General features: G+C 40.2%; 5 protein-coding genes across 7 annotated transcripts in view; 1 reads left to right on the top strand and 4 right to left on the bottom strand.

Moving 5' to 3' along the window:
- LOC128253694 (uncharacterized) overlaps positions 1 to 15,896 on the top strand; it is a 111,565-nt gene that overhangs the window by 51,815 nt on the left and 43,854 nt on the right. The gene's annotated exons all lie outside the window — the stretch shown is intronic.
- LOC128253679 (palmitoyltransferase ZDHHC2) lies at positions 376 to 1,565 on the bottom strand. 2 transcript variants are annotated; one of them, XM_052982282.1, is made up of 2 exons: positions 829 to 1,565; positions 376 to 774 (listed from the first exon to the last, which is right to left on the bottom strand). In XM_052982282.1, exons 1-2 carry the CDS (start codon positions 1,470 to 1,472, stop codon positions 450 to 452), a joined length of 969 nt encoding a protein of 322 aa, XP_052838242.1. In that variant the 5' UTR covers positions 1,473 to 1,565; the 3' UTR covers positions 376 to 449. The 2 variants fall into 2 exon arrangements, with proteins under 2 accessions (XP_052838242.1, XP_052838241.1); XM_052982281.1 differs by having other exon boundaries at positions 376 to 1,565.
- On the bottom strand, positions 1,846 to 2,519 carry LOC128253687 (uncharacterized). The gene is made up of 2 exons (XM_052982292.1): positions 2,427 to 2,519; positions 1,846 to 2,324 (listed from the first exon to the last, which is right to left on the bottom strand). Exons 1-2 carry the CDS (start codon positions 2,427 to 2,429, stop codon positions 1,893 to 1,895), a joined length of 435 nt encoding a protein of 144 aa, XP_052838252.1. The 5' UTR covers positions 2,430 to 2,519; the 3' UTR covers positions 1,846 to 1,892.
- Positions 3,842 to 4,638, bottom strand: LOC128253688 (cyclin-dependent kinase inhibitor 1C). 2 transcript variants are annotated; one of them, XM_052982294.1, is made up of 3 exons: positions 4,529 to 4,638; positions 4,214 to 4,465; positions 3,842 to 4,018 (listed from the first exon to the last, which is right to left on the bottom strand). In XM_052982294.1, the coding sequence occupies exons 1-3, from the start codon at positions 4,529 to 4,531 to the stop codon at positions 3,908 to 3,910; spliced, it is 366 nt and encodes a 121-aa protein (XP_052838254.1). In that variant the 5' UTR covers positions 4,532 to 4,638; the 3' UTR covers positions 3,842 to 3,907. The 2 variants fall into 2 exon arrangements, with proteins under 2 accessions (XP_052838254.1, XP_052838253.1); XM_052982293.1 differs by having other exon boundaries at positions 3,842 to 4,039; positions 4,217 to 4,465.
- On the bottom strand, positions 9,996 to 11,112 carry LOC128253681 (skin secretory protein xP2). The gene is made up of 2 exons (XM_052982284.1): positions 11,018 to 11,112; positions 9,996 to 10,947 (listed from the first exon to the last, which is right to left on the bottom strand). The coding sequence occupies exons 1-2, from the start codon at positions 11,018 to 11,020 to the stop codon at positions 10,099 to 10,101; spliced, it is 852 nt and encodes a 283-aa protein (XP_052838244.1). The 5' UTR covers positions 11,021 to 11,112; the 3' UTR covers positions 9,996 to 10,098.

Genomic DNA, 15,896 nt, shown 5'->3' with positions numbered 1-15,896 from the left:
ATTAAGATGTTGATGGAGTCCACAAACTTCAATTCTTCTCGTGCCTGGAATTCGAGCAGTTTGGGCTTCAGTTCGGAACGCCTTTGTTTGTCTTTCATTGGGACTTACAAAAATGTGTCTCATAATGAGGAAAATTACAATGAAAATCTTTAACTTTTCTAGATAAATTATAATAAGAGCCTGTATTTATATTTTCTCAATCTTGTGACTTGTATTTATAAAACAATTGTTGATTGCTAACTTGTTTTTGGTTTTTTTTTTTTCTTATTTATTTATAATTGTTTAATGTTAAAAAATTGACTTGTTTTTTTTTTATTTTTTTTTAATTTAAAATATAAACTTTAAGATCAAAAATTAAATACACCTTTAAAATCTTTTAATTAGATAATTATTTACATTTATTAAGCGGCTATGCAATCGTTGATGATGCAAATACATCATGTGGTAAATTATTCATAGTCGAAAGTGGCATGATGGAGTCCAAGAAGTTTGGTCATGTTTCCTTTGACAATCTGGGCTCTGGTTGGACCATCATCTTTTCGCTGGTCCGCGGTGCGCACCTCCTTCAGTCGATCGAAGGCTAAGGGAAATGTGAGTCCATCGCCGCGACTTGAGAAGATGGGAACAATCCAAAGGAACCATTTGTCGCCAAGTAGATCTCGAAAGTTGATACGGCATCCCATATTGAAGCCATGCTTGTTCTTACCGCCAACGAAAAAGTACGGAGAATAAGTCGATTCCATGGTGGTGCGATTCCGGGATACATTGAACACACTAACAGTGGACATGACCAGCGTAAAAATATTAAATATGAGGCATACCACGTACTGGAGGAGGTTCCAAGAATGCTCTTGTTTCAGGTAAGTGATGTCATATCCGCAGATTAAGTACATCTCGTAGAACATCACGCAGAGAAGATAGAGGCAATACACCTCAGCATAGAAAAGGAAGAGTATGAAGTACTTAAAGTTGTGAAAGTGGACGCAGTTCACCACCCACGGACAGTGGTGGTCCATTTTGAGGACACACCGGTGGCAGGATCGACAGTGGTGGGCCCTATCCGGTTTTATTATCCAGCAAGTCTTGCAATATCGCACTTGTCCCTCGTTTGTACAGGTGGCTATGGGTAAATTCCTTGAGGCATTGCTAAGTATCCTTGCTGCTCCCTCAACTCCTTCATTTCGCTTTAATCTGTCCACATCCTCAGCAGATATTTTCCATTGATCGGGAATTTTAACGGGAGCAACGCATATGCACTGAAACCATGACCACAGGAACATGAACAGCAGGAGATGGTAGAAAAACATCAGAAGCCCCATCGTCACATATCCCTCAACTTTTTGTATGCAGATTTGGTAGACCAGGACGTGATAGGACCAGACCAACATTGCCAGGATCAGGAAAATGGGCAGCCATCTCACCACGCAACAGGGACTCTTTCGTTCCTCCGAGTTTTCCCTGATCAGGCACATCCTGAAAAGGCTTCTCCCCTTTGATGGGTCAGCCCTATCCAAGCGTCATGTTGTTGAGGTGATATATTCTGCATCGTTCTCGAAGCCTACTTTACCTTTGCTTATTTAAAAAAATGGGAATAATATAAAATGGAATTATAAATGTGAAGTGCTTCTCCTATAAAAATTGTTGGCATTGTTAAACAAGGCATTAAAAGATTGACCAGAAATTCTGAGCTTTGCTGAGTGCTATGACATTCTTTAATTTAAAATACGATTTTAAGCTATTTCTTCGAATAATTAAATAACTTTTAATTTTTTTTTATCATTTATTAGTTCTTCAAATTAATTCGATTTTCAAACAAAACATTAACAGATTCCGCGGCAATTGTAAGCTTTGCTGCGGCCTATCACATTAGCCAACAAGTAACCGTCTGTGATTTAGTTGCGGTGACGGAAGACGCGACGACGGACGGTCTTGTAGCGGTATCCGTCCTGGGCGGGCTGCTCGATCTCCTCGAAGACGGGCTCCTCCTGCTGGACGGGAGCGGGCGGGATGTAGGCGGGGGCTGGCGCTGCGGGGGGAATGTAGGTCTCCACGGGAGCGGAAACGGGTGCTGGTGGGATATAGGTGTTCTTGGGCGCCGGTGGCGGTGGTGGTGGTGGGGGTGGGATATAGGCCTTGGCAGGAGCCGCCGGTGGGGGGATGTAGGTGTTCTTTGGTGCCGGCGGTGGTGGTGGTGGCGGTGGGGGAATGTAGCTCTTCACAGGCGCCGGCGGTGCAGGCTGGGGATAATCATAGCCACCGGCGGCCAGTTCCGAAACATCAGCATAAGCGCAGGCCAAAAAGGCGACGGCAATTATCAGGAATTTCTGGCATAAAAAGATAATATTTATAGATATTTTTACAACCTTATAAACCTGTTTTTTGTATATTTTTGAATATCCTTTGAAAACTTTAATCCTTAAACCCACCATCTTGAGGAGATTGGCTGCTGTTGTTGCTGCTTGGATCACAAGTCGATTTGTGTTGCTGAACTCGAAGTGTGCCTTGGGTTTTATAGCTCATTGTTTTGCTGGGGCTGCAGGTCAACCGCGGCTAAATTAATTGCATGATGCCCCATGACACATGACACATGGGGGTCTTAGCCTCACTCAAAGAAGTCGGAAGATAACCGAAACCAAACACACACCAAAATCGAGCCTCCAATGCCAAGGCGGTTCGACGAGTTTTCTGTTTCGTTTTTAGCTTTAGTTTTTAGTTTCTATTGTCTTTGCTTGGTTTTGTTTTAGTCTTCAGCCAACTGCAATTAGATCAAATATATCTTTTGTGGCATGCTGAAACTATGGTTTCGTTTTTTATTAAATCATTTTTTTTAAATTTTAGTGTTTTGATGAATGCTTGTGGATCACACGCAAGATTGGCTTAGGTCGTATGTTATTATAATTATTGTATTTTGTTTCGTATTTCTTTTTTGCTCGCTTGTGTTTTTTGAGAGCTGGCCAAATTATTAGCAGTCGGCCAGGCCTATGGCGTCGTTTCAAGTTTATGCCAAAACTAATTTCAATTAGCTTAGATTATGCTGATCTTCACCATGTCAGGCGGTGCTGTCTGTTGTTGCTGATCTCTTAAGCTCTGAGCTTAATTAATTACTCAAGTCCAAACTGGGTTTGTCTTCTTCGAACACCTGGCTTATAAAACAGTTTATTTAAGAGTCGCATCATCTGGCTGGCAAACGGTGAACATGTTTCGGGGGAATGATTGGGCTGATGGAGTGAAATTGTTGCGAGTAGATAAATTGTTAGAGGTATTCTTTATGCTCAAAAAGGTCATAAGCATGAGTCATTTATCTTTTAGTCCTACATTACTTTAAGTGCAGTTTTATAAACATTTCTTTCTGTAAATAAGAAATGACTAAGTTTCTTTTTAACACTATAAATGAAATTGTAATGTTGGACAAAGTTATTCTTCGCAAATGTTCGAATTTTGTGAGTTTGGAGAACATAAATTTTCGAAACTCATTTTATTAAGTTATGTAGGAGATAACTTAATTTCACTTAACATTTATATTTGCTATTTTACATTAATGTATTTTGTAAATTAGTATTTTTTAATTTGTTCAAAAAATCCCATTGTACTAAATATCATCTGCGAACTAAAAGCTTAACTTGAACTGCTCATAAAAAAGGTACTCTGTTCACAAATCACTTAGCTTAGCTAATCGAGTAGGAGAAGAATCTATATTAAAAACTAATTTGGATAATGTAAATAAATATTTATATAAAGAACGTTGTAGAACGTTGACGACTTTACTTTGGCCTAACAATCTAAGGCAATAGTATCACCTTTCCCCTATCACCATTCCAAACAACATAGACTCTGTAGTATATTAGATTCTATTTTGATTTTATTTAATTAACTTTTCCCTTGACGGGATCAGCCAAAGAGTAGCTCTCTAGTAACGGCGACGGACCACACGGCGGACAGTCTTGTAGCGGTAGCCATCGGCGGACACGGGCTCGATCTCCTCCAGAACGGACTGGGGGGCCAGGACGGGAGCGGGGGCAAGGACAGGAGCGGGGGCGACCTTGACGGGAGCTGGGGCCGGGGCGGGGATGCTCACGGGTGCGGGGGGAATGTACTGGTTGACGGGAGCGGGCACAGCCACTGGAGCGGGGGCGACCTTCACGGGGGCGACCTTCACGGGGGCGGGGATCTCAACATGCACGGGTGCGGGTGGGATGTACTGGTTGACGGGAGCGACCTTCACGGGGGCGGGAATGGCCACTGGAGCGGGAGCGGGAGCTGGAGCGGGCACCTCGATCTGGATGGGGGCTGGTGCGGGTGCAGGGGGAATGTAGGTGTTCACGGGCACTGGAGCCGGGGCCACCTTCACGGGCAGAGGAGCTGGAGCCGGAGCTGGGATGCTCACGGGAGCGTAGTTGTAGCCCGACAGGTGGGACACATCGGCATGGGCAACGGCCAAAAGGGCAACGGCGACAACCAGGAATTTCTGCCGTTTAAATTAATAAATTAGTCAGGATTTAAATTAGGATTTTGTTCACTTCTTACTAACCATTTTGGATATGTGTTACTTGGAACGTTGGCGTTTCTAGTATGTCTTGGTCTCAATCGCCTGGTGGTATTTATACCAAAACCTGGGCGCGGTGCAGAAGCGAAAGATAAACATTAATACGAGTGAAGAAGTGCGGATATCAGGGTCTCTTAATATGCCAGAAACCAGAATTTTACGAGCCACGCCAATGGTCAACCATGGTACCCTACACAAACCAGGAACAGGCATTTCGACAGCAGCTTACTCATTTTCATTAAATAAATAAATTGGTCGTGAAATTAAATTCCGTTGAACACCGATATCTATTCAACTGAAGTTAACTTTTCCTTTTGTCGAAGGTGTAAGGAAAGTATTTTCTTACCTTATTAATCTACAAATTTATGTGTTTTAAACCCCACTAAACTTGTTATTTTGCAGGGGCAATCAAAAGTACCCCTAGCCCAACGTGCTCCTCTCCACTCGTACTTGCTTGTTTTTGACATTGTCTTCATTTAAATATTATTTGCATAAAACATTTGTGCTTTAGTGTATCAAATTGAACTACCAAAACTAAAACCGATCGAAAACTGGAAACCAAAACTCGAGCTTTTGGCAATAGAGGCCTACGGCCCACAAACTTTTTGGTCTAGAGCCGCCAGACGAATGGCGAGTTCAGGCTTAGGCCATTAATTTGCTTGATTAGCTATTATAAGGTGTCCAAAAACAAGAGCCTATTGCTTAATTATGTATGAGAACCTGAGCAGATGGGCCAAAATAAACTTGGATCGGGTCAAAAGTTGAAAATGACGCCAGCTAGACCGTCGCCATGTGTCACTGCCAAGCGGAAAACAAATTAGCCAGACGGGTAGGAAGTTCTGGGGCCACTCTGACATAAGTGGGAGAAAGGCAGAAACAAACAACCCAAAAACGCTGAAGGACACGAGCACTCTCTCTTTTTTTAATTACACAAATTGCTAATGAACAATTTTCCGGTTGGTGCCAAAAATCCGCGGAGACTTTCCGACGCCGAAGTGATTTAATTTCCGTTGAATTTGTTTTCCTGAGCGGGTAAAAATAAAACAGACGATGGGAGTGGAGTGTTGGTGTTGTCAAAAAGCTATGCAAACAAGCACTTAACCCGTTTTATTTTGACAATTCCATTATTTTCGCAGCGCCAATAAACCGAAACTGCAAATGTATATCGAACAAATATACAAACACTCTCTAGCGGAGCATAGTTGTACATAGCCGCAATGGCATGTTGGTCATGCAACGCTGCGTATACGTAATTTAGTTGTTTGCCCGTTAATAGTTGACATGCAGCAGTGCATGTTGGCGTCATAAGAGGGCAAAAAGAAAATATATAGTTCGTTCCCCCCTCGAAGAGTATAAAAAACGAGGAAGAAGTAATGGCATCGGAGAATATTTCCCCCATTCACATTTGAATAGTTTTGCCAATGCATTGGCTTTAAGTTTTAAGGCTCTTAAAGTGGAATGAAATATTGTATATGAAATGTTTAGCATTTTTTACTCCTTTCACCCTGCTTAAATAACATAAATTATAAGCCAAAGTTCACTGAACCTCCATCTGCGTCTAGTCTAATGAATTATATATATATTTTTCATATATTTATACGATTATGGAAACACGAGCTTCGATCTGTACGAATATAGCGGTAGATACTCATTCGCCTTCAATATTTGCATAACTTTTTTGCATTATTGGTGCAAAAACTGATTTAATAAATATTCAAAATGCAACTTGGAACTTCAAGAGGGAATGACAAACTCTTGCCAATCGATTTTCAACATTTTTCGACGTTCGATGGACCCTCCAACTCATAAATTCATTCGCCGCATCGGTATATAACTTTGCAAACGTGTGCACGCCTATATATACCTTGGCCAGATAAATCAACGGGCGACAAATTAATGCTGCAAATGAAGTGCAACTGCTGGCATCGAACCGAGGACCCACCTGTCCAGGATAACGATTATTTTCGCGCCTCTTGCCAGGACTCCAAGCCTCCCTGCCCCTCGTCCGATGTCGCCCCAATATGCAGTAACAGTAAAAATAAATGAAGGCAGTCAACGTTTGCATATTTCAGTGGCTGACGCCCCTCCACGAATTTCCAGCCCTTGTATTCCTGCTTTATTTTTCGTTTTTGGGCCCCCCCCAAACTGCTGATATAATTACGTTGATACTGTCAATTTCCCAACGATCCATGTCCCATATCCATGTGCACTCCGCACGTTCGATTCCGCACTGTCGCTTTAAAGCCGTAAGCGTAAGCCAGCCGGACAGCGAATTCCGGGATTCCGGCGGGTTCGAGGGACCCATCAATTTTTACGCCCGATTTATTGAGTGAGCAGGGGAGGTAGAGGGTATATTTCGTGTTCAATGTTATTTTAAAATTTTGTGTGTTTCTCGAAAAGAGGAATTGGTATATTTAAGAAAATGAGAAAGGCATTTTTAACTAAAGTAACAATATAAAACCATTTATTTAGAAAAGTTCGATCATAATAGAATCTCAATATTTTTAAGAAAATATTAATGCAAGATTTTTAAAGCTATAGTTAAGATTCCATCTTCCTAGTGCAAAAGTTACAATATAACTTTAATATAAGTCGCAACAGGTTAACATTTTAAGTTTAACAAGAACTATTTTTAAGTTTTAACTTAAAAATTTAAAATTGTATTTTGGGGTCACATAAGAATTTGTTTTGTTTTTTTATTCATTCATCAATTAAGTAAGACAATTTATTTTTACAACATTAATCTGATTGTTTTAAAATAAATGATAATGAATAAAGATTTTAAGCCTTTTTTTTTGTGCATTTCTATTCTTTCCATTTATATTTTTTCAAAATACAGGTTATCAATTATTCGAATACCAGCCATATGAAGGCCAACCGGTCTGTTGTTGATGATGACATTTTGGTTTTTTGCCATAGCATTTTCACTTTTTCCATTGGAGCGTTTTCTTCTGCATACTTTTGGGCCGGCTGACTCGTGATTATTTTGTAGTCCACGGCGCCTAAAGCATTGATTACACATTTTCAGACCATCTGGCGGCCAGGTTGGATTGTCAGTGGCCCTTGGATGGGGTAATTTTGGGTGGCACATTGGGGCGAAACCGAAGGGCGGAGATGTCGATGGGTCGCAGCCATAATGCGTGTTAATCAGGCATCATTAACTGCTAATTAAGTGCGGTTGGAAGTGCAACCAACTGTCAATTGTTGGGTGTCAGCCATACCTGGCTCCTTTTTATTTAATCGCCAGCCCTTCTGCCTGGCGAAACAGAGTGCAATGAGGCTGAAAATTAGCCAATCCAAGCCACATTGCAGTAACTATTGGAATTTAAACTAATCGCTGGCATGGCTTAGCAAAATGGGACGATATGTAGATGAAGATGTGAAGGGGGTATCACAATGTATGGCAGAGATGATGTTGCCAGATTCAATTAATGGAAAATCTGATGAAATAAATTTGATTTAGAATTAATTACTTAAATACTTTTGGCCAATATGTATATTATGAGTAATAGGAAAATATTTACTTAATTTGTTCAAAGAGTTTAAAAATTAGCTTTTTCAAAAATTAAATCAGATTTTCCAGAAATTGTGAAGTAGCTTGAAACTTTAAATTTGCTAAGTTATTAAATCAAACAATTTATTTACTTAGAAAACCTTAAACCTTTGAAGGACACAGCTAGAAAACAAGTTCAAATATTTAATTTGCACACCACAAAATCTAATCACCGCTGATTGGAGTGCGGTCTGCCCGAATCGTCTCTAAATTGTAATTGCCTGTCAAATAATTTTAGTGCTCATTACTCCTGTACTCCATAGAAGATCCTCTATGCACGTGTGTGCCGGTCGGCACAAAGCAAAAATGTGTTTTAATTCATTTAATTGAGCTGCCAATATTCGACCAGAATGCAATTAACGAAATAAGCCAGGACAATCAATCCATTGTGGTTGGGCAAAAGTTAAGGGCGGTGGAAAAAAATGATTTTGTTTTAATTACGCAATTAATTTTAGTAGCTTGGCCGTTGGTTTTTGTGCGCTTTTTAATTAGTATGCGCGATGGCAAGTGTAATATGTGGCTCTGCGGTTGTCCTGGCATTCAGACGATAATATTGAGGATATCAAGGTATCGAGGTAATGGGCCCCCAATGTCTCTGCCGCAGTCCAGACATTTCCCTAATCAAATTGCCGAGGGGAAAACAGCTCCGTAGACATTTGTAGCTGCATTTTCTTGTTAATTTTCTGCAGCGTCTATCGTCTATCGGCTGGAGGTGTCCTCGTTCCTGGCCCGCATTCGATTTCATTCTGCCACTTGTTAGCAGCCACAAGTGGTCAGTGGTCGTCTGATGAGGCCAATCCACTCGGCTCCGTCTTCGTTTTGAGCTGGAGCCACGGAATCATCGATTTCGTGTGGGTGCACAGGCAAAAATTAAACGCAAATCACCTAGAAACAGCATAATATTTCAGGTGATTAAACTTGTAATAGGTTCACAAAAACAAGTATATATCAAACTGACTTGCAAGAACTTATATTCTCAGTAAAAATTATGATTAGTCAAAACATTTAAAAAACTAAATTATTTTAAGATTATTTATTTAAGCTTGGGTACAAAGCTTAAGCACAAAACAAAAAAAAAAACGTTCATTGAATGAGGTATTGAATATTATTTTAAAATACCTAACTAACTAAAATTGATTTGTGCCGTTAATAAAAGTTATTATTTGGTTTTTTACTTATTTATTTCGTTGCACAGACAAAAATATAGCCTAACTGAAATATTTACATAAATTTATTTAGGGCATTCTTTGAAGTAATATTCAATTGCTAGATAGAAATTCTAATCAAAACTTGTAATGAACACTAAATTTCTTTTAAGCCTATGTAAAAATCCAAACTTATTATCTTGGGTATTAAAGGAGGTTTTGTTATGAGCTAAAATATACAATTTATATATCTAATTGTTTAGTTTCTGAAAGGAAATACAAAATTTGGTTTTTCTGTAAATACATATTGTTTTGCTTACTTATTTCTCTCATATACTTTATTCCTTTAAATGACTGAAATAAATTTACAGATTTCTGAGTGCATCTGAAAACTTTTGAATCTAACGAGAAAAAATTTCCACATCATCAAAGCTCATTCCAGGCCATAAATTTCGTGATAAATGTGGAGTGGCGAGCAGCGAGGACTGTGGACTTGCATGGAGTCCTCCGCCATCGAAGAATCGAATCCTTGGGGAGTGTTCCGCAACTTGCTTGCAACTCCTTATTATCCTGCCTCCGCCGCACTATCTGTCCGATGGCAAGTTCGATTCCACCCGTTTCGCCATCTCTTCGGGTTTCATAAATTTCCCACTCAAATGGCCAGAGCAAACTTAAGAGTTTTCTACGCCATCTCCCCGTTCCCCTCTACCCGTTTCCCGTGTGATTTGCTATGATTGGAAAACAATTTGAAGACTTTTCTTTTTGTTTAACAAATTGAAGGCGAACATTTTTTATTACGACTCCCCTCGTGGGAATTCGTTAGGAAACAGTTTTTCGTATTGGGCTTTGGTAGGTTTCTAGATGCGGTGACGGTAGACGCGACGACGCACGGTCTTGTAGCGGTATCCATCGTTGGACACGGGCTCGATCTCCTCCAGAACTTGGGTGTTGGTGGGCTGGTAGACGGGAGCGGGAGCTGGATGGTAGACTGGAGCTGGAGCAGGAGCTGGGTGGTAAACTGGAGCTGGAGCTGGAGCAGGAGCTGGGTGGTAAACTGGAGCTGGAGCAGGAGCTGGGTGGTAGACTGGAGCTGGAGCTGGGATGCTGATTGGTGCTGGGGGCACATAGGTCCTCACTGGAGCGGGAGCAGGGATCACCACTGGAGCGGGAGCTGGGATCTCAACTGGAGCCGGGGCAGGAGCAGAGATCACAACTGGAGCGGGAGCTGGAGCTGGAGCTGGGTGGTAAACCGGGGCAGGAGCCGGGATGCTCACGGGAATGGGAGCAGGGGCTGGGTGGTAAACCGGAGCTGGAGCAGGAGCTGGGTGATACACAGGAGCTGGTGCTGGTGCCGGGGGAATGTAGGTGTTCACTGGGGCAGGGGCAGGGATCTCAATGGGAGCTGGGATGCTGATGGGAGCGGGAGCTGGGATGCTGATGGGAGCAGGAGCTGGGTGGTAGACCGGAGCTGGAGCAGGAGCTTGGACCCTGATGGGAGCGGGAGCTGGGGCTGAGTGGTACACTGGAGCCGGAGCTGGGATGCTGATGGGTGCTGGGATCTCAATTGGAGCGGGAGCCGGAGCATGATGGTAGACCGGAGCAGGAGCTGGCTGGTAAACCGGAGCCGGAGGAGAGTAGTCGTAACCCAAATGGGAAACATCGCCATAGGCGCAGGCCAGAACGGCAAAGGCAACAACCAGGAATTTCTGTAACAAAAAAAGACCAAAACCATTAGAGATATAATCCTTGATCCTGCGGCCAGGTGGGTAGGCTCACCATGATGACAACAACTGCGATCTGTTACTCCAAGAGCGAGCGAGTAGCTTCTGCCTGAAGAGGCTCAACGGCAAACTATTTATACGAAAGACCGAGCCCAAAATTCTGCAAGCCAAAAACTTGAACTGTACCTCAGTTTGTCAGCACGGCTCATCTGAATAATCAGCGCAGACTATGAGATCTTACTGGTTTTTTTCTTTGGGGGTCGTCAGAATGAAGTAGCACCCATTCGGGGTATAGAGTACAGAGTATTGGAGCTGAGGAATGAAGATTAAGTCGCTGATAGTCAGATGGATGTGACGGTAAGGTGAGTATCTGCAAAAGTGACTTTAAGACGACATTAATCTGAGATGCAGATTGCTAACGGCATATTTTATGGGCTCAGCTGAGGTTTTATTGGGCAGCTGCTGGATTTATGGACCATGGGTGTTTTTGGCACATGCGTCAGGTGTAGCCGGAAATTTGCAATGATCGTTTGAAACGAATGCAGACGCCAAAAACTGGTTGGGTTTTACGACTAGTTTGACAAAGGTTAGAAGCCATTGTTCTGGATTAAAATATATGAAATTATGCAGCAGTTTTGGCGTCGTTCTTGCAGACCTCTTTTAATGGTTTCTATTGTCTCAGGCGGATTTAGCGGGCCTTATGCTAATTCAAACTGTAAGTTGTCAACAAACAAACAGACTTTTTTTCTAAGCATAACTTCGTTATCTAACGAACCCTTGGTGGTCAATTAATTTCTTCAAACCAGTTGCCCACGATTATGGTCATAAAAATGGGTCTAGCTCAGTCGTTGGTGAGCCTAAAATTATGGATTCGACTAGTTGATTTCAAGGTTCCACCGCGTCTACTAACGAATGCTTTTCAGGAAAAGATTGAAAGAGTTTATAATTATACGATCCACACCTCAGATAATTACTTGGACCTTAAGCGCATAAAACACCGTATACCATTTCAAGTATAATTATGAATGCTTTATTGCTTTGTGGCAGCCGAAATTATTTCCTCTTCATCACGTATCAAATGCTGCCATTATTCTTCGCCTCTCAACACAAATCGTTATTTCTTTAATTTGTCTCCCTGTTTAATTATAACTAGTTAATAGTTTTATTCTCTTGCAGGTCAAAAAATATACTGTCATGTACTGACAACTTTTAATTGGTTTAGTTGTTCGGGGTGTTGTTTGCACTTCAAGTGCAAACTCGTTAATCACATTATTCATGGTCCGCATCAAGTCAAACATTTAAAAACTTGTTGGTCATTTTCAGAGTTTAGTTCAGACTACCAGGCATCAGGCATTCAAAAGTCTTTTTCTGCATTTGTTTATATTTCACGTATGTAAATACCGATCGTGTTAGACATGCCAAGATAGCCAGATTGGAGTTTGAGTAGCATTTGCATGGCAAATGGCTTCCGTTGTTGTTTTTTACTTGGCCCGGTTTTATGGCAGATCTTATTATAGGCGAATCCCAATTAAAGCATTGTTTATTCACTCGCATGAGCATCCACACTTTTGTTAGTTTACCAGGCTGTCATAGCCGGTTATTGGGCAAATATAAATATTTGGAAACGTTTTCCCTTGAATTTGTAAACTATTATTTCGGAGATTTCCTAATTTCGTTTCCCGAGAGTATGATATACTTGTCAAGTAGCCATGTAAAGGTCGATTTGGTGAATAATTAGTTGAATTTAAAGCTGAACATACTTAAATAGTAGACGGTTTTTTAAACGTAAGTGGCAGGCTTTGAGCTAATAAGATTTATTGAGTTCTGCCCACAAATAACCTTTGGTTGCCGGAAGAGAAAATCCAGTAAATAATGGGTGATCAGTTTGGGCTTGAAAATATGAAAAATCGTTAGGGAGCATCATTTATTTTTGGCCAAGTTCACGTTAAAGTCGGAATAAATTTGAATGAAATTATATCGATTTGCTCCCACAATTTAATAGGCAAAAAAACCGGTTGTCTTGGACTTTTTAAGATAAGCTTTTGAATCTATTTGGTTGAAATTATATGATGCTGATTCGTTATCATATACATTAATAAAAATCTATTAATTAAAATCTATTATGTATTGGTTACTCGTTCCATATTGTAATATTGTCTAAACTTGAAATGTTTAACTTCATGAAAATGGATGATCTTTTGAGAGTTTAAATTAGAGAAAAAAATAAAGAAAATATGTGATGTCTTGGCATATTAATTTTGGGTCAATGCCTGGCACAAGCTGCCAAAGAAAGCGGAAGAAAGCGGGAGAAAGGGGAGAGAGAGAGAGAGTGTGTGGGTGGTGCAAAAAGAAGGGAGGAATCAAGTTACGAGCAATGCACAGGATTCAACAACGGAAATGAAATCACGTACCAGAGGCGTTGTCATTCACAATGAGTGTGTGCCTTAGTGTTCCGTTGTTGTGCACGTTGTTGTACTAGTTGTAGTTGTTGTTCCAGTTGTCAGCAGTCGCGGCGACGACAGAAGCTGCCATATAAATATATATACGGGCACTGGAACAAATTTTGATAAAATATGTTACAATTTCCGTCAATGAAAAACTGCAAAAAAAAACAAGAAGGAAAGCAAACTTCGGCAAGCCGAAGTTCATATACCCTTGCAGCTATTGCATTAATTAAATACTTTTGAAAACATTTAAATTATGATTTATTTGAGTATGTGCTAAAAAAAAACATTGAAACTATGATAATTTGCAGCTCAATTATTAGATAGTTATTTTTATATATTTTTATTATTTCTATGGGAGCTATATGCTATAGACGTCCGATTTTGATAAAATTTATACCATAATTCTGAAATAATTAAACATTGCTATATGTCGAAGAACTAAACAAAAAATTAAAAAACAGAAAAGTTATAATATTTTTTCATTTATTTTTCCGATTGTTCCTATGGGAGCTATATGCTATAGTCGTCCGATTTTGATGAAATTAAAACCGTAATTCTGAAATATTAAACCATTACTATATCTCGAAGAACTAAACAAAAAATTAAAAAACAGCAAAGTTATAATTTTTTTCATTTATTTTTCCGATTGTTCCTATGGGAGCTATATGCTATAGTCGTCCGATTTTGATGAAATTTAAACCGTAAATCGGAAATATTTTACCATTACTATATGTCGAAGAACTAAACAAAAAATTAAAAAACAGCAAAGTTATAATTTTTTTTCATTTATTTTTCCGATTGTTCCTATGGGAGCTATATGCTATAGTCGTCCGATCCGGCTCGTTCCGACTTATATACTACCTGCAATAGACAACTTTTGGGAAAGTTTCATGCAGATAGCTTTAAAACTGAGAGACTAGTTTGCATATAAACGGACGGACAGACGGACAGACGGACGGACAGACGGACAGACGGACATGGCTAGATCGACTCTACTAGTGATGCTGATCAAGAATATATATACTTTATAGGGTCGGAAACGTCTCCTTCACTGCGTTGCAAACTTCTGACTGAAATTATAATACCCTCTGCAAGGGTATAATAATAGTTTTGTCCGTTCTGACCCAACTTACTCCTTTCCTGATAAACTGAAACACTGAAAATCAAATATTGATTTTTGAGCTAAGTGGGTCGAATTGTTCTGGAAACGCGAGTGCTAGAGATAACGTAACATGGTTTTTGTTTCCCGAAATACTTAAATATTCGAGCTCAGCATATTATTGTCAGTCGAGGTTGGTTCTCCGTGAAGAGAAGTCAACCGCAGCCGCGAGCTTCAGCCTTTGATTTGAACAACAACGTTTAGAGCAGCCACTGCATTGATGTAGTCGCAATCGGGAATGTCCGCCCTTGATTTTTGCAGGATCACTGAACAATATAACCGTATTTTTTTACTGATTCTAAAAGAAACAACGGCGGACATTTCCGATTGCGAGCACATTGATACAGTGGTTAAACCAAAATTGTATCAAGTACTGTGATTGGATCTACTGCCTGCCCTGAGGGACAAAACTACCTGATCAATTCAGTCTTGAGATGACTTCAATAATTCACCCTTTGGCTCACAATGACTAAGGAGCTCGTATCGATCAGAAAAAAGTAAGCTGTTGCCACTTAAGAACTGTTTAATAGGGCAATATACTCATTCAGTTTCCTTTCGCAGGTTTGTGTAGTTTCTGGATGTCTTAAATGATTAATGAAATAAGCTCTCTAATGCCACCAATTATGTCATGAACAAAAATATGAACGGGATGACATATTCGCATAAAATCTACAACTTTAAAAACAAAATTACCGATGACTCAACTTAGCAATCTAACTATATGAGTCATTTAGGAGTGACGCTACCTGAACATAAAGGTAAAGAATAATAATCAAATAAAAAACATCGGCAGAGGAAATCTGAGGAGCTCATCTCGATGAGATAATATACATAAGCGAAATACTTGTTCCAATTTGCTATCACAAGCTAATACAATTTTGCCATCAATGTGTCCATATTATGTCATAGCCAAAAATGAAAATCGGATGACGAATCTCGAATCAAATAAAACTCATTAAAGGCAAAATACTACAAATTATATGCGCATAATGTCAGTGATGCAAAAATAAAAGCAAATTCCAAATACAAATTCCAACTTGTGTCATTTATTTCTCTTAGTGCATATGTTTGCTTGTGTGTGTGGACGTCTAATGTCCAATTTCAATTTGGACTGGCTGGCTGACAGAGCTTGTCGCCGTCCACTGCAAATGGCAAACAATGTATATGTTTTGTAGGTGCTTCCCCACCCAAAAAAAAAAAACACCCATTCCACATATCTACGGGGAGATATAGAGGGGGTGTAGAGGTGAAGTTGGCAGCTAAGTTTATTTACTTTTAACACGAAATAATAAAGTTTACAAAAAGGAAACGTGCGCCCTGCGCTATGC

This window comes from Drosophila gunungcola (genome assembly GCF_025200985.1).
Source record: "Drosophila gunungcola strain Sukarami chromosome 2R unlocalized genomic scaffold, Dgunungcola_SK_2 000004F, whole genome shotgun sequence".
In the NCBI taxonomy this organism is placed as follows: Eukaryota; Metazoa; Arthropoda; class Insecta; order Diptera; family Drosophilidae; genus Drosophila; species Drosophila gunungcola.
Note: the sequence above shows the minus strand (reverse complement) of the source record. Positions and strands in the feature narration are given on the sequence as shown.